The following is an 18,730-nucleotide window of genomic DNA, read 5'->3' as shown; positions in this document are numbered from 1 at the left end:
TCTACCCTGCTTGTAAGCACATTGCCATGGACCAGTGAAGGCATTGACTTTATTCTCAATTCTCTTCAAGGTTGCCATTGAAAGAATCTTTCTAACAGCATTTGAGAGAGTGAGGGGTCGTAGATTCTTCACTGGACCAATGGGCTTATTTGGCTTCTGTAAGGGGGTAATGTTTGCCTGTCCAATGGGGTCAAGGTAGGAATTGGTCTCGAAACTTCTATTGATAATGTCTGCAAAACGTCTGTGTACTGATCCAGTAGAATACTTGAGAAGCTCATTAGGAATCCCATCTGGGCCGTTAGCTCGACCATTTTTGAGACTTCTAGCAGCTGATCCGATTTCTTCACTAGTGAATGGCTTAACTAGTGGGCGAAGAGGTCCTACAAAAGGTTCTAAAGGTGCTTCATCACGAGTAAGTTGTTGCTCAAGGTACTTAGCAACTACGGCAGCTTTACCAGTGTCTGTTGCAATATTGCACCCTTGCTCATCATGAACACCAATACTAGAAGGGGCTTTACTTTTAGGTAAGTTCAGGGTTCGAACAGCTTCAAACATTTTCTTACTATCTGTTGTTGAACTGATGGTATTACAGATAGCATCAGCAGCAGCTGATCGTATGTTAGAAAGTCTCTGCTTGATCTGATTGGTGAGGCAGTTAATAGATGATCTAAGTGAGGTTCTGTCTAAAGACTGGTTATCATTAAGCTGCTGTCTCAACAAGTAACGCTGGCTAGATAAGTTTTTCACCTCATCATCGTCGCTGCGATTACGTTTCCTGTGTCTGATGACACCAATTGACGATTTTGCAGCATCCTTTATGGACTCAAGTAAGCCATTCAAGTCTGAATTTGGATCCAGAGCAGAAACAGTGTTACTTAAGTTATCATCTAAGGATTGACGATATTTCACCTGAATGGTGGGGTTCGAGGTGAGTTCAGAGGTGTTGAACTTTAAGGATGACTTGGAGTGGCGTTTATAGCAAAGACAGATGTCCTTAAAGTCTACTCTAGTGACAACAAATCTGTGATCAGAGTATGTCAAGGTGCCTGCATAAGATCTAGAATCTTGTAGCATTGGCTTCGACCTACTTCGACACAGGATGAAATCGATCTGAGAATAGACCGGGATCGTCTTTTTACTATTTCGCCCGGCACTCCAGTCCTTCCTCCAGCCAGTATAGGTGGTCGTATGTCGAGCAGGATGATAAAAACCAGTGTTGGAGGCAAAGAGGTCAAATTCTGATAACAAGTCTAACAAGTTTTCTCCCATATCGTTGCGCAAACCCATACCATGTTTACCCATGAAACGACCAAAACCAAAGTCCTTATCTGAAGGTGAGAAATAAATCAATTGAAATATTTTCTACTTCTACCATCATAATCTAATTCACTTCAAACTCAACCTTATGAGAAATAATTGGACATCGGGAGATCTTTTCTCAATAACGGTTCAAATTTCAGCTGACGACACAAACAAGCAACGCAAAAACAACAGTTCTAGTGCCCCATTACATGCTGGGAAACAACAAGGACTCAACCACGGCTGAAACCATGATGGCAGTAAAACCCTCGAACGCCTCCACCCCCGGGTCTGCCTCCTCTTCCGCTATCAAGAGTACTCCAATCCCCAAATCTGGGAGCACTGGATCCAGTCTTCCCTCTACTGCATCGAGCCAACTCAGTGCCACTATCTCTCAGCTTGGCTCGTCCAGTTCCTCCTATTTCAGTGCGTACGGTTCTACCGCTGATCCCCTGGCTCAGAAACCTGGTGATCAGAACTACCCTGGTCCTCCACCGCCTGCTAAACCTACCAGTACTGAACCACCAAAAGCTCAGATACCTAAGCCCAAGCACAAATACCCCTTTCAGTATCTCAATCAGGTTAGTCTGGTTAGATTTCGGAACAAAAAGTTGAAATTGTTAAGACACTCTGTGCTCAAAAAGTGAAAGTCTACGCCCGTCGTCATTTGTAATCGTCATCTCTGATTATTATTAACGAATGCTTCAGGTGTACATCACTGGTTACGCCATCATGATCCACACTTTGAAGGCGCAGTATCCAAACCTGAGACCTGAACTGTTCAACGACTTACTATCCAGATCCAATGTAAGTTTCCTTTAAATAAACCTTCGCTTAATAAAGAAAACTTAACAAACTTTACACTGGTCTCCGATCCAACAATTAAATTATTTGTACATGATCAGACTTGTTTCAAAGGCTATTCAATATCATCAGTATTCAATATTAATCAGAATATTACTGACTTATCACCGACTAATGACATTTTATCCTCAGTTCAACCCCTACACGTACTTCGAGTACCTGAAGAAGCTTGATAACTTTGAGATGACGTTGGAATCATTTTACGAAATGCGACCCGATCTTGGCGAGAAATGCAAGACTCGTGCTCAAAGATTAGCTGAAAAGCAAGCGGCTCAGAAATTGCCAGAGAAAGGAACCACGCCGCAGTCTGCAACACCTACAGTTCCAGTACCGAGCACTTCCTTACCGATAACTTCAAGTGCCAACAACGCTCCTCCGGTCCCTCCTCCTAGGCCAGCCAAAGAGCCCCAGATATCCATTCCAAGAAACAACAGTAACACAACGATTATTGAGTCATATATTTCCTCCAAGGGTCCTCCTGCCCCTATCAATAGTGGTCCTCAACCACCACCACCCGGTCTGATCACCACTGAACTGAGACTCACCAAACCTAGCCGGGACCTCAAATCTCCCCCTCATCAGTTCCCCTTTAAATCTCCTAATTCGTCAATCCACTATCCAGGGGAGAGTCCCAACAAAACCTCTCCTGCTAAGAGACCTGAATGTTCACTCCAATATCACCATCTCTCACTTGAGTCCTTCAAGAACGAGCCAAAGAACAAGGTGAGACGCAGAACACAAGTTCGGATGTCAAACAGAGGAATTCCAGTGAATCTGAAAAGATAAGTCCTACAAAGAAGGAGGCAAAAAGGACAGATGACGTCACAGAAACGGCCATGATGATGCTTCAGTTACAGCAGAGCATACAGCAGAAGCATACCATGCAGAAGAAACCCGAGGCCGGGCAGTTACCCGAAAACCCAAGAGCGGAGCTAGAAAGGCAGCTAGCTCAATCGGAAAACCAACTGGTATCCTCCGGCGACAACAAGCCTAGGGAGCATTCCTCTTACAGACACGATCGACCAAAACACAACTCTGGAGCAAGTGGGAGACACGAACCATACCCCAAGGACCATGTTTACCGAACTAACTACAACAAAATACCCGAGCAAGCTCCCAAGACCATGATGTCGAGATCTCTCCCCGAGTACCCCAATAACACCCAGGTACAGGAGTACGGGATGAAAATGAATGCTCAGTACCGTGAACAAGTCCCTCCTTATCGAAGTAGAGAATCTTCTGGTCAGCACGCTCATGGTGATGCGGAGGGGAAGAGTAGAGAGGAGACGGCTCGTGATTTATCGGGGATCAGCCGGAACGGGCATATTTCTGATCCGAAAGGCCCTAAAGTGAGCGATCCTACTAAAGAAAGATCCCGAGACTCGTTTCAGTATCAGTATAGCAGTGATACTCCTAACCAACTTGTCCGAACCTCCAACTTTCATTCCAGAGAGGGTAATGCGGGTTATAGGGAGCAACATGTGCAGAGGGAGCAACACCTCAACCGGGAGGGACATTCGGTGAGGGAACCTCATCGCGAGTCCAACTCTCTTCCACCTCAAGGACACGTACAACGTGACCCAAACGGTACGGTCCGGGAAAACCATGTCCAGGGCCGTGATGTCCAGAGCCGTGATCTCCAAAGGGATCCTCAACAACCCGCTCCACGCCGTGATCCTAACGTGACCCTCAGTAGAGGCTCATCTCGTGAACATCCTCGTAACCAAAACAGAGCACCACCTGCCGCCCAACCACAAACTCCACTGCTGTCCAACCACCGGGACTCGAGCACCAACAACAGAGAGCATTCTCTCACCAGGCCGGTCTCAAAACACGAAAAGGTATCGCCGAAGGAGAAAGAGAAAAGCACCCCCAAGATGCCCGATTTGAACAAGCCCGCATCTTACAACAGCATGGACCATTTGAAGCACCTGGAGTTGCAGAAAGAGTTGAAACTAACCGCTACAGCTTCTGCAAAACCACCCCTTCACAATCCTAGGACGCACATGATAACCAGCGCCATCCCTCCTCCAGAACTGAAGAAAGCTAGAAACTTCAAGGACGTCCATCCCCGCGATCTTCCCAGCCAGCCTCCAGAAATGAGAATAGCCCCGACTCACATTGATTCCAGGTCAAGCTACGTTTCTCATCAGGCGGGGAACCTACCTCATCCAGTCAACAACCGTCCCGAGGAACGGAAGAAGTCTGAGGAAAAGAAGCGGACAGATGATAAAGTGAAACTTGTTGATCACTCGGTGAAGAAACACACTGACATCCCAACAAGGAAGTCTGTCGAGCCCTTTCCCCATCCCGAAGAAACGAACAACAATGATTTGAAGAGAAAAATCGAGGTAAAAACTGTTCCATCCGTGAAGAAGAGTTCGGTCAAGGAAAACCCAAAATTAGCTGTGGTGACGAAGACTTCAGATGGCAAATCTCGACCTAATCAGGACCATAGATCACGCGACGATCTGGGTAAACACTTGCACACCTCCAGGATAAGGGAGGAGCAGGTGTCTAAAGCGAGGGAGGAAAAAGCGCGGGAGGAATCTCGGCTCAGAGAGGAGCAGCATAAAGCTTTAGCAGCATCTGCCAGCCTCGCCTTCGAATTTAAAGGATCCCCAGAACCTCCTGCAAGACCAAAGTTATCATCGGAATACAACTCTCGCCCGAAAACGCTGGCCCCAAACGAGTACAACCCTGCCCGCTCAAAGCCGCCCTCCGTTGACGCCACTCCCCGAACAGAAGACCCTGCCAGTTCCCCCGAGTTAGTGATCGAGGAAGAGGAGAAGACAGAACCTACTGTCAAAGCGATCCCCGACTCTTCACGTCACTCCCCTGATTCATCCTCATGCGTCAACAAGAATACTAACGGTGCCAATCGCATAACTAATGGTGGTAGCAGTGTGTTGGGTTACGACCTTGAGGACGTTTCTCCTCCTTCGACCTCCCCCGACCACCCAAAACGCGACATAACGTAAGATGACTTACTTAATAACAAAGTATCTCATTAGAGAAGTTGATTACAAATACCGTGGATTTCTTATACTTACTGAAAGTCTGATTAAATTTAAATTGTTCGTTTCTAGTAGCTTCTTTTTTATGAATTAACTGATATAGCTAACAGTAAATATTTCAGGCAAGATGCTCTAATGGAGTCGTTCGTAAACAATAAGCGCCGCAGAGTTGATCAAACTTACAACCACCACGAGAATTCTAACGAGCTCAAATTAACATCTGAGCACCAGAAAGTTGACGAGAAGCCCAAGGAGCTCAACAAACATTCTAAATTCTCGTTCTCCAATTCAATCGAGCGGCCTAGGGAAGACAAGTCATATCTTTCGACTAACGGAACGCTCCTGAAAACTAGGGAGGACTTAGCATACGGCCAGGATCCGGTATTCAACCACACGAAGAGCGAAACTCGACCAAGTTTTGACGAGCGACCAATTCAATCTCAGGACCTGAGCAGTTCCTCGACGGATTTATCGAACACTGATAACAAAAGTTAATGAGTAAATATGGAGCCCCCTTGTACGTTGTCCTTATCGTTATTGTTTGACTGAAATTTTGTCTTGTTTGTTGATAGAATGGGAAGCCCCAAAATATATTTTCCCTTGGAAAAGGAACATATTAAACCCCATACCTTGGAATGCAGAATATGTATCAACAGTACCACGTGCCATGTGTTTATGACGTCATGTGGCGGCGCTATGACGTTATTTGATGTTATTATGACGTCATATGTGACGCTACCGTGACGTTGTATCGTGCTGTCGTTTCTCGATGTACCTCTATTTTTTGTGTCATGTGCACTGTATTGTTTTTTGTGTGATTTTTAACGTGTAACATTTGATTTCAAATGAGTTTAATTATATATTTACTGGTAGCCTGGTAGTTTATTTTTTAAGTGTATTCCACAGAAAGTTCACATAACATTTATTAGAATTTTCTCTATGATAATGTAAATTTTATCGAGTTTTTGAATAAATCTTTTGTCTCGAAAATCTGAAACTTACTCATGCAGCCGAAATTTGTTGAGTTCAAAGATCTCAGCAGATATTAGATAAAGAATCGGATGTTTTGGATCGTCTGAGGAAATACATAAAACGTAACGCCCACGAATCAACGAAATTTAAAATTTGTGAACCTTTTTGTGTAATAATTTATATCCATGCTTTAACATGTTATGCCCATCAGTTAGCATGAATAATGAATATAACATTTTGTTGTTAAAGAATTAAAAGAGGAAAATAACTTAAGTAATAACTGAACTTAAGTAATAACTAAACTTAAGTTAAAGTACGTTGTAGTTGTGTCTGATCCCTTAGAACATTTCAGTTTAATGAGATATTTACAAACGGGTAACTCGGTACGTTATTGCTCCTTTCTGCCTACCAGGAGTTTTTAGTCTAAATGATTTGTTAAGAAACTTAATGCGGATTTTTTGAAATCATAATCCAGTGTTTTATTGTTTCCATTACACATTTACACTACAAACAAAAGTACTAGACTGCAGAGAAAAAAGAGAGAACCTTGAAACGGGGATCTTTAAGAGGGTGCGACCTATTTTAAAGAAGTACACTTCTGAAAGCAGCTCGATATGACGAGAGAAAATAATAAATATGCAAGAATGAGCGGTGAAGTAAAAACCCAAAACCAGGTAAAATTATAATTTGAGTAATAGTAAAATAAATGAAAGTATTAAGATGACTGAATACTGAAGCAAGAAAATGCCAAATAGTACGGTCAAAGGGGTATTAGGAGCTAATAATATAAGCTTAAGGAGATAACACGACAAAACAAATCTAGCGTGCTAAATCATTACCTGGGGACCCCAGGCTATTATGTTCATAAACATAAAGATTCGGCGGAATGACAGGCTAAGCGCCGCCCAGTAAGCTAAATCACTGAAAATGAAATGACGGCCGTACCGGTATCCGTATAGTATTTAAGTTGTTAAATGTTAAAACAAACTTGGGTCGACGTACTCTTGAACGCTGATTCCGAATCATAGTACAGACAGATCCGTCTGAAAAAATCGAACTACCGACACAAAAAGCTTCCAAAGGATATTTTACTATGTAGTGCGCCATCGACAGTGAGCCGCGCGTGCCGACTGTTGGATGGTTTTTTAGCGCTAATTTCGGCCAGCACAATTTTCTTCAAACAAATAGATATTGAGTATCCTTCCCGACCTCCGATTGCAACCAAAATTGGTAAGCTTACTAGCATAGACTTACTTACCTGGGGACCCCAGGCTATTATTGATTATGTTCATAAACATAGCTTGTAGCGCGATGCACTACTCGGTCGCGCGCGCATCAAATAATGCTTCTCGCAACCGTATGCAGATCGGCGAGATGCGAAGGATTGACATCATGAATCAAAAACATAGCCGAATAAAGATTCGGCGGAATGACAGGTTGAGCGCCCCCCAGTAAATAGTAAAGACTTACAAGTATAAGTAAAGGAAAGTGTCCGAAAAATTTAAAGCAAATTATAAAAGCAGGATTGACGGTACAGAGAGTTTATATTTATTACAAATGTGATTATCTAATTTACCCCACTGATTCATCATTGAAATCAATAAAATGATAGTACATAAGATTGTCGGTTGACCATTGTTAAATGTTAATGGTCTGGCCCGGCGCGCGCGGTTTCGCTAATTCACTCGCCATGGATTAGAGGAAAAGCGCGCTATTTTGTATTTCGCATTGGATGTAAAGATAACTAATGATATTGCAGTGTTTAAGTCACGTGCGCGTGATATAGCGCGTGATATAGCTTAAATGAGTTCTGGTCTGTCCCTTAAACAAACTTAGACCTTTCACATGCGAAAATAAAACAAAAAAAGGGGGGGGGGGGGGGGGGGGGGGGGGGGTGGCAAACCATATTTTGTATTTGCCAAAAAATTGAGAAAATGTCTCATTTTGAGGAATCGCATTATATGATATTGAGTTTATTGCACGCGCGGTGGACAAATTGTGTAAAAACAACTGTTCTGTCACAAATAATGCGCGTTATACTTATATTTATGGCTCTTACTAATTCGCTCGCCCAAAAATTTCACGTGACCAAAACGGTTTTTTGCCCATAACTCTCCAGGGAAGCATTTTAACCCTACGTCATGGGGGGTGATTCGGAATCAGCGTCCAAAAATACACCGATCTAGATCACTTTCATACCCAAAGGGCCTTTTCACAAGAATTTTCTTAAAATTTGGGCGAGCGATTTAGTAGGAGCGTATATTTATAGAGTGTCTATTCAAGAAAGTGTGGGAAGAAGAGACTGTTCCTGAAGATTGGTTAAAGGGTGTGATCATTGTTATTGGGAAGAAAGGAGACACTTCAGTCTGCGGGAACAACAGAGGGATCACCTTAAGGTCTACAGCATCCAAGCTTTTTCATATGATTCTTCTTAAGCGGTTACATTCTGGTATGGAGTGTCTCCTCAGGAAGAATCAGTGCGGATTTAGACAGAACCGCTCATGTATTGATCAGATTTATTCTCTCCGAACTATTATTCATAACTGTCTTGAGTTTAACATTCCTCTCTACATTAATTTTTTTGGATTTCAAGGCAGCGTTCGATTCTATCAGAAGGGACTTTATTTGCTGCAGTATGAGACACTATGGGCTGCCTGAAAAATATGTCAGAATATTTCAGTCATTTTTTGGGGGTACCATGGGTGCCGTGAGGGTTAATGGGAAGGCACAGGTCAGGGTGACATTCAAGCACCTCCTGTCTTTAATTTCTGCCTAAACTTTTCTGCATTTCTGGCTGAGACCAACAAGATCATCAGTCAAGGCGCAGTGCTGCAGAAAGAGATGAAGACGGTCGAGGAAAAGGTCATTCTGGACACCGATTATGCTGATGACATGGCTATTATGGACAACTCAGGGGAAGGCCTACAGGAATCAACTGATCTATTAGTTCATTACAGCTCCTACGCTGGGCTCAGAATAAATGCAAAGAAGACCCAATGCATGGCTGTAAGCAAGTGCGCCTCCCAGCGACCTTTCATCAAGGATGATTGTATTGAGCTGTCGGTTGAGGGTGAACCCGTCGAGCAGGTTAGCAACTTTGTCTACCTGGGTGCAACTATCAGTGGGGATGGGACAATCAACAGAGACCTGGATGTCCGTATCCAGAAGGCTAATGGCGCCTTTCATCAGCTCTGGAACATTTGGAATAGCAGAACTATAAAGACTCCAACCAAGATCAGGATCTATAGGGCTGCTGTCCTCACCATCTTGTTGTATGGAGCTGAAGTCTGGAACACCACCAAAAAGCAGATGAAACGCTTCGAGGTTTTCCATCAAACCTCCTTGAGAAGGATCCTTAGGATTAAATGGTTCTTTCATGTGACCAACGACGAAGTTCTTAGGAGGGCTGGCATCAAGTCAGTTGAGACTTTCATCAGTGCTGCCAGGCTACGTTGGTATGGACATGTAGTTAGAATGCCAGACTCTAGACTACCGAGGTTTCTGTTGAACTGGAAGCCAAATTATGGAAAGAGGTCAAGGGGCAGACCCCGTAAGAACCGGAAGTCCTGCGTACTCGAAGATGCTGCTAAGTTTACAGGTGTTGAAAACATCGACAACGACACAACAGAAGCTTTGGCTACCAACCGAGTACAGTGGAGACATATGTTACGCCGCCAACGCGATGTGTGTGATGCAGGCCACTCCAACGACTAGGAGGAGACCTTACCATGTATGTGTATGTATGTATGTATATTTATAGTTATAGAGGTGACCAATGAAATCACGGCATTAAAAACACGTGATTATAGCGCGCTGGCGAGTGATTTAGTAAAATCACTAGTAGTAGTAGTACTAGTAGTAGTACTATATGTACTATATAAGTATAACTGCCGTTCCCTGAGAAAAGGCAGTAAGTCCGGACTATAAGACTTTATTTGCAGTTTTTGGCCTATAACTTCCACAGTTTTAGTTATAACTAAAACTGTGGAAGTTATAGGCCAAAAACTGCAAATAAAGTATGTATACACTACTATATTATTTTAATACTTTCAACACTACTCATATTTTTTTCACTGTATTAATTGGCCATGGAACTAGAGGGTAATAAATAATTTGAGCCTGAAGATGGCGTTGACGCCGAAAATTTGCCCTTACTCCTAACTTCCTGTTTCATTTGTCCTTGTCTCTTCCAACCGGATATTATCCAACTATCAGGACTTCATCTAGAACTGCAATAATGGAGTTAACATACCTAGCAGTGTAATAACAAGGTCACAAAGGAAACGAAATTCGATTATAGTTTATACGCTGTCTGTTTTATAGTATAAACAAACTAACAAGGAACCAACAATTGGTTTAGAGCTCTCGCAGACCAATTAGATGGTATGCTATTTCATATTTCGTTACTGGTTCCTAGATAACTGCTAGCTCTTCTCGTGATTGGTGATGTGTTTTTAGCTACCAGTACCGATGAAGACAAATTTCACTCCCTCGTTGATCTTCTCCCTTGTTTTTCACAGTTCGAAAATAATTTTTCCCGCATGTATTATATTTTTATATACACAGGTTGAGAAATTCCAAAACTTCCTTTGGACCATTCAATTCATCGAATACTGGGATAAGGACAGCCTATTCGTTTCCTTTATCTGTGAATTTCGTTTCCTTTATCTGTACAATTATTTAATATTTTCTGAGTTTCTCAACTGCCCTAAATTCTACCTTTTCTTTGTATCCAGTTGAATCAATCTGCAATCGTTCAAGTGTTCTTTATATTATTATATTTATATTACTATTAGCCAGTCTTCAGGGGCTGAAAATCAAAAAAATTGGATGTTAAAATTAAATGTTAATTATGGATGAATATTAATATTTGATTGTTGATTGATGATGCTAAATAACAGTAACCCTTTGGCCTTGGGGTCGTTCACATATTATATAATCAATTTTCGGAAAAATTTTGCCCCCCTCCGTAATCAGTTTACAAATACACATTGCACAAAATTACACTAGTGTAATCATTTGGTAACCCCGGCCCCCCTCAGCTGATTGCGTAATATGTGAACGACCCCTTTCCTAACATATACGACAATCTATCGACATATATCAAGAAAGGGTAGCATTTTAAGTTTAACCCTAGATATTATATCACATATGGCGTGCGACTCAGGAAATAGGTTATTCGGACAATAGTTTATGTCGGATCCTACCGAACTTTCCATAAAGTAGGGTGGTTATAGGAGGAATAATCTGTGTAAGTTTGAGCGAGTTTCTATGCGCCACATTTGAGATATCATTATCACCTTAAACACAAAGAATATCTCCAATTCGGTGGTTTGCAGTGGTTCCAAGGCATATATCTGGAGACACAACGATACGATTTTCTTGAAACTTTCTAGATAGTAAGATAGCTTTAAGACAAATAATTTTTGCGAGTTTGGGTGAATTTCTATGTACCAAATTTGAGATATCACTTCAAACACAAGAAAATATTGCTGTCGGACAGATGTCGCTGTCGGACAGATGTCGCTGTCGGACAGATGTCGTGTTACCTTCAAAAATACAACGATTCGAATTGGTTCCAACTGTTGGAGTGTCGAAGTCCCTTTTAGAAAGTTCGACTTCAAGTGTAGAGTGATCGAGCAGGCTCGTGTGTGACAGGCCCGCTGTGTAGTAGAAGTGCGACTGCGTGCGCGAAGTCCATTAGTCCAGGAATCCTGTGCGTGACGCGTGAGAGTGATTCCTACCCAAGAAATGTTTTCAGATTTGTAGTTTAATTTCTCCCTGCCTTCAAATGCTTCAGTTTTTATTTTCAAGGTAGAAATTAGATTGTGAATTAGATTTTCGATGTTGCACTACAAAAAAATGCCTCATCTAGTGCTCCCTTTCAGTCTCTTATCTCCGCTTTCTCTCACACGTTCTGATCACTCATAACTGCGTGTTTTTCACATTTTATTCTTTCCTAAAAATTTAATTTTTGTCGAGGTTAAATTAGCATTAATAATTCCGCTCCTACTGCACAGCTGAAAGAAGCGGCATATTTTTGACAACCAACTTGTACTTACCAATACCATTTAGGTATTTTATCGATGATAATTCAAATTAAAGAGCTTAATTCTTATAGCTCTATGTACGTCACTACGAGTATTGTTTATACAATTAAATATCATTGATCGATTATACTTCACATTTGGTGAGAGTATTAATTAAAAATATATTTAAGGTTTTAATACTTTCAACACTACTATATAACAAATAATTTGAGTTCAGGGATGGCAAGTAAAAATGTACCCGAGAGGGTGTCGATACGAAAAAAACGTGGAGTCAAGACGAGTCCCCCTAAGGATTCATCTTCTGATAATGTCCCAGTGCCAGAGGAAAAATACTGCCAATGTGATGTTTACATGTCAGAAGAACTATCAGTTGAATGTGAAGCTTGCCAATTATTTTGGCACCTGAGTTGTGTTGGTTTATCTGGCCTTAAAAACGAGATGTTACTGAATCTAACAAACTGGAAGTGCCCATACTGTTTTGTGGCGCCTCATACCTCAGCTGACACTAAGGAAAACGGGGCTGTCAGGGCTATTATTAAAGAGGAACTCCAACATTTGACCCCAGCCCTGACTAACTCGATTAAGGAAGCTATTAAAGGAAGCGCAGAGAAAACAGTTGATAAAGCTGTTCGTCTCTATTCTGAGGTAACAGCACAAACCCAGAAGAAGGTTCTCGATGACATGAGTCGTGAACAAGCTTCTGAAACTGTTATTTCGGAAGTGCAAATGAAGATGCACACTGATACATTTGAGCGAAACAAACGAAAACTCAATCTGTGTGTGCTCAAGGTTCCAGAGAGCAAAAAGACTACCTCTAAGCAACGCCAGGAGGATGACTCCAAGTTCTGCAGGGAGACCCTAAAGATTAAGAAGGACGACATGATAAGTTGCCATCGCTCTGGCAAGCTTGATGCTGACAAGCCAGATCACCGTCGCCCGCTCATCATCCAGACACGAGATGAAGAGTCAGTAAATTTCTACGCTGACCATGGTAAGGGCTGGAAAGAGTCAACTTATTGGATCAACTTGGACCTCTGCAAGGCAGACAGAGATATTCGTTTTTTAGCCAGAAAGGAGAGGAAGAAGAGGCAGGAGGAAGCGAAGAAAAGAGAGACAGAGAAGACGAAGGAGGAAGCAAAGAAAAGAGAGCCAGAGAAGACAGAGGACAAAGCGGAGGCCGCAGTGCCCAGCCGTTAAATATTTTTTATACCAATGCTAACGGCCTATTTAATAAAATTGATGAACTAAAATGTATTTTATCAATGTATAAATCTATTGAGGTAATTTGTGTAACCGAAACTCATTTTAGTAGTGATATATTAGATGCCGAAATTTATATTGAAGGATTTAGTATGTTTAGAAAAGATAGAGATTTTAGAATTGACAATTCCACTGGCAGTATAAGTGGTGGAGGAGGCTCTATAATTTATGTTAAAAACTGTTGTAATGCTTCACTAGTGAACTCTTTTTTAAAGGCACCGGATTCTTTAGCTGTTAATATCAACACATCAGGTGGACTGATTAGTATTTGTTGTATTTACAGATCCACTTCATTGAATTTAGAACAGAATAATGCGTTAATATCTTGTATCAAGAGCATCTGTAGTGAAAGGAATGATTTTGAAACACTCCTTTTAGGAGATTTTAATTTACCAAATGTTTTATGGGAAACTGGTAGCATAAATAGTAATATTGCTAGCAAGAACCAGTTTTTAGTTACTCAACAGAAATTCATGGATGTTTTCAATGACAGTGGTTTAACTTGGTATTTCAGCAACGAGACAACTAGAAGACGGCTTGTGAAGGATACTCTCCAGGAGAGTCTTCTTGATCAGGTCCTGTATACAAATGATGCTCTTGTCAACGGTTGTAAGATCGTTTCTCCGCTTGGTAAGAGTGATCATGTTGGGATACTTGTCGAACTAGTTGTTTCGCCGGATACTAGCAAATGTTTAAAAGAGAAGATTATCAAACCTATATGGGGTAAGATTTCCTCTGAAGAGTTATTAAATTTTAGTTTGAAAAATATCGACTGGGATTATAGTTCTACCAATGATGTTCAAGATATGTGGGCTGAATTACATGGTAAACTGGAGACTGTTGCTGCAGCTGTTCCGACTGCTTCGGTTTATCTCGACAACAGACCTGTCAAGTTGCCATGGAGTACATCTGCACTTAAACGGATGAGAAAGAATAAAGATAAAGCATGGGCTGAGTTTGATATTAATCCATCTGATGTTAATTTTAGTTATGCAAGTAGCGAACAACATACTTATGAAGTAGCAGAAATTAAAGCTAAAGTTAACTATGAAAAGAAAATTACATCTAATCTTAAGCAGAATTGTAAGTCTTTTTACTCTTATTTACGAAATAAACGTCAAATTAAATCAAGTGTGGTTTCTTTAGATAGAGGAGATGGTACACGCACAGATAGTTCAACTGAGTCAGCTGAGGTACTCGCAAGTGCCTTTAGCTCTGTTTTTGTGCGTGAACCACCTGGCCCTCTCCCTAAAACTGAGAATTTAAGACCTGACAATGAGAGTATTGATGATATTGATGATATGGAAGTCAGCAGTTCTGATATAAAAAAGCAACTTTTAAAGCTTAACATTTTTAAGAGTTCTGGTCCGGATGGTGTTCATCCGAAGTTGTTGAAATCGCTAGCTTATGACAACACTTTTGTTGAAGCATTAACTAAATTATTTCAAAAGTGTTCAGATACAGGATCTTTACCTGCAGTGTGGAAATCTGCATCTGTTGTAGCATTGTTTAAAAAGGGTATTAAATCGGACCCCTTAAATTATAGACCAGTTTCATTAACGTGTATTTTGTGCAAAGTGTATGAAAAGTTGGTGAGAGCACATGTATTAAATTTTCTAGAACATCGAATTTCGAAGCATCAGCATGGATTTGTTAAGGGTAAATCGTGTATCTTTTAGAGACATTTGATGACATTCTTGACATTTTAGATGAAGGTGCCCCGGTTGATCTTCTATACTTTGATTTTAGTAAGGCATTCGACACAGTCCCCCACTTTAGACTTCTGTCTAAATTGGAAGGCTTTGGTGTCAAAGGAAAGGTTTTAGATGTTATTAAAGATTTTCTTACAGACAGGACTATGAGGGTTTCTGTAGAAGGACAATGGTCCGAGGTTAAACATGTTTTATCTGGTGTTCCTCAGGGGTCAGTTCTAGGCCCTCTCCTATTCATTCTGTATATTAATGATTTGCCTGACCTTGTAAAAAATAAGATAAAGTTATTTGCTGATGATCTTAAATTAATTGGTAATGCAGCTAACCACGGTAGTGTTGCTGAAGATATCGAAGAATTAGAAGTTTGGGAAAGTATTTGGCTTTTACAATTTAATCCTGCCAAGTGCAAAGTAGTGCACATTAATTTTAACAACAATCCTAATTTAAATTATAAGGTAAATGGTATAGAACTTGAAGTATCTGCACAGGAAAAAGATTTGGGGGTTATTACCCATAGCTCCCTGCTTTGGAACGAACAGATCAAAGCATGTATCGCTAAGGCAAATCGAATGATTTGTTGGATTGTAAGGAATTTGGTTATTAGAGAAAAGGTTGTTATGATTGCTATATATAAAGCTTTAATAAGACCTCATCTTGAGTATTGTGTCCAATTGTGGAATCCACCTGCAGCTCATGGAAGTTGGGGGACTGTTTTGGAGCTGGAGAGCGTCCAGAGGCGGTTTACCCGTCTGATTGATGAGGTGGGTACTCTTCCTTACAGCCGTAGACTGGAAATCCTCAATTTGACAACGCTGGCAGAGCGGCGAATACGTGGGGACCTTATTGAAGCTTTTAAGGTTATTAATGCTATGACTGATTATGGTTCAGACTTGTTCAGACCAAGCAGATCAGGTCTTAATCTGGTTTCATCCAATAGATGTAGTAAAAGTGTGACAAAGGTCAAGAATATCCAGAAGTCTTTTCTCCCGGAGCGAGTTATTCCATATTGGAACAAACTCCCTCCGGACGTCAAGAACTCTGTGACAGTTTTAGGTTTTAAAATTAAATTAGAAGGATATAAGATAGATATGATTTCTAAAAGTATTACAAATGATTGCTTTTTTTGGAATGTTTCTAATGAAGTTTTAGTAAGAATTGAGGGAGCCAGTTATGTCAGTAATAAAGAGAAACATAACAATTATCTTTGGTTCCATCCTTATGTGGCAAAGAAGCGTTTTATAAATCTTTATTCCACTGGGAAGTTTTTAAAATAGGATAATGTTTTTGATGAAATTGTTTTTAAATATTGTATTTGATAATTAATTAATGTTGGTGGGGAAATATTTATTATATATTTTTTCACACAGTGCGATGATAGTTTGTAGACATGTGTGATGATGTGATGTCATAAATTTTACTTTACTTTACTTTACTTTACTTTAAGGTAGCGAGAAGTTTAGAAGATGAAAGTAATACTAGCAATAATAGCTGCAAGTTGTATTTTGGTTTGTACCAAGGCTCTCAGTTGTTATCAGTGCCAAGATGCAGCTGTTGAGTACGACTCCGCTGAGATGGAAGAAGCGATGAAACAGAATGACATGGGCGAACAGGAGATGGACACTCCTCCAAAGTGTGACTCATCAGACATGACCGCTTGTGATGATGATACGCTTGTTTGCGGAGCTATCAGCGTTAGCTACGGTGCCAGTATGTTTGGTGTCACAGTGACATCTGAAATGGTCGCAAGATCATGTATGGTACCACCTGCACTGGCTGGTATGACCATAGAGGCAATGGCGCAAACTTATTGTAATTCGATGAAAAATGTGATGGCAGCGAATTTAGATGTTGGCATAGATATTAAATCTTGCAAATTGGATCACTGCAGTACTGATAACTGCAACACACAAGGAATGGAGAAATTCCAGGACGACGGAGAAAGGGAGAACTATGTGTCCTCGGAAACTAAACCTACGATCTCGTTCCTTCTCATCCAGCTCGTCTCTTCCCTTGCAGTCGCTATTCTTTTATAGTTTGAGAAGACTTTCACTTTCACTTTCACTAAGCCGAAGAATTTAACGATTTATATAATTATAACCCGGGTTATGGCATTATGACATAAACAATTATAACTATCATTAAAAACTAAGAGTAATATTTAAAGTTAGGGTATTTTATGCATGTAGTAATAATGTTATAGTAAAATTAATAAAACTTGTAAAACTTGTAAAACTTGTAAAACTTGTAAAACTTGTAAAACTTGTAAAACTTGTAAAATGTGTATAACTTGTAAAACTATATACTATACTACAAGTACATGCAATTACATCAGTGTCCGACGTCCGTGAAGAAACTTTCAGACCTCAAGTTCATTCTAGTAGGGTGTGGCAGCCTCATGACGCCTCTTCACAAATTTTCATTTTCATATTATAGGACAACCTACAACCTTTTTGTTCATGAAAACTGACTGACACCATTTTATAGTATGGTACACACTAACCGTGACTGGCCAAATAAATCCTTCGGCTTCCTGTAATTGGCTGGTTGTACTTGTGTAACAATGTGGATGTTGAAATACACCGAAGTAAAATAAGTGTCTTGATAAAAATACCATTTTATTATGAGTTTAGGAAGCAAATAATAAATTGGTGAAAAATGGGGAATAATTGTAATGGTGAATCATGAATTGTGGAATTTTTCACCATCTCCGATGAAAAATGGTTCACAATTTTGGAGACTCCATTCAAAATAAAAATTATTCACCATTCGATTTTTCATTCTTCACCACTTTTTAACGATTTCATCATTTGTTTTTGGAAGTCATTCATTAACATTTCACCACTATACATGGCTTTTGTTAATGTTATGAAATCCCCCCTATAAGTAGCTTTAACTTCAGACTCAGAGTAGTTCTATTAAATTTCTGGAAAATTAGGATCTGGGAAACACAACTTGATCTAAATTTGATCAAAATCAGATAAAATATTATCAATCTCTGCACTTAAATTTCTGTTCACTAATTTGGGGATTTGCAGCAAATTCCCATATCGACTCACTGTTCACTGAACAGAAGCAGGGAATACGAGCAGTTATGTCGGGCTACGTGAATTACTATTACAACTAATACATGGATGGTAAGCTTCCGGATTACCCGGTTTACGCACACAACAAATCAATTACCGAGAATTACCTGAGGAATAACTATAAGTAAAACTAGACGATTAGCACATGCTAGTCACTATCATTATCAACCATATGACACATTTTCACTTCCCTTTCACTACCATGACAGCGCTAACAGGTGCTCATTTACTTTTATTTAACTACGGTTCAAACAGAGCACTATCGACCCTGCTCTGCTCATTAATCGTTGATCACCAACGCAAGTAGCTTAGGAACAGTGCGTGTGATCATCTGTCGTATCGAATCAAATTATTTCTTACTGTGTTTTTAATAAACCATAATACGCAAGTTTTTGGTTTTTAAAGTTTATAAATAATAAAGGTTACACCATAATTTTTAATTCTCATTTTCACTTACAATAAATAAAAATATA

General features: G+C 40.3%; 2 protein-coding genes across 2 annotated transcripts in view; both read left to right on the top strand.

Annotated features, from left to right (window-relative positions):
- LOC134816452 (uncharacterized) overlaps positions 1-6,459 on the top strand; it is a 33,670-nt gene extending 27,211 nt beyond the window's left edge. Inside the window, exons 14-17 of the mRNA XM_063825294.1 lie at positions 1,461-1,880; positions 2,008-2,106; positions 2,296-5,140; positions 5,303-6,459. Of these exons, the coding sequence (XP_063681364.1) occupies positions 1,461-1,880; positions 2,008-2,106; positions 2,296-2,949 (1,173 nt within the window). The 3' untranslated portion in view covers positions 2,950-5,140; positions 5,303-6,459. The remainder of the gene's footprint in view (positions 1-1,460; positions 1,881-2,007; positions 2,107-2,295; positions 5,141-5,302) is intronic.
- On the top strand, positions 3,000-5,675 carry LOC134816892 (uncharacterized). Its single transcript, XM_063825894.1, has 2 exons — positions 3,000-5,140; positions 5,303-5,675. The coding sequence occupies exons 1-2, from the start codon at positions 3,000-3,002 to the stop codon at positions 5,673-5,675; spliced, it is 2,514 nt and encodes an 837-aa protein (XP_063681964.1).
- Positions 6,460-18,730: the final 12,271 nt, after the last annotated feature.

The sequence above is a fragment of the Bolinopsis microptera genome, chromosome 6, assembly GCF_026151205.1.
Source record: "Bolinopsis microptera isolate Bmic1 chromosome 6, MBARI_Bmic_1.0, whole genome shotgun sequence".
NCBI classification, from domain to species: domain Eukaryota; kingdom Metazoa; phylum Ctenophora; class Tentaculata; order Lobata; family Bolinopsidae; genus Bolinopsis; species Bolinopsis microptera.
Note: the sequence above shows the minus strand (reverse complement) of the source record. Positions and strands in the feature narration are given on the sequence as shown.

Coding starts and splice junctions, on each gene's coding strand:
- LOC134816892 (XM_063825894.1), top strand. CDS start 3,000: ATGATGATGCTTCAGTTACAGCAGAGCATACAGCAGAAGCATACCATG. Junction 5,141..5,302: donor CACCCAAAACGCGACATAAC/GTAAGATGACTT, acceptor TAAATATTTCAG/GCAAGATGCTCTAATGGAGT.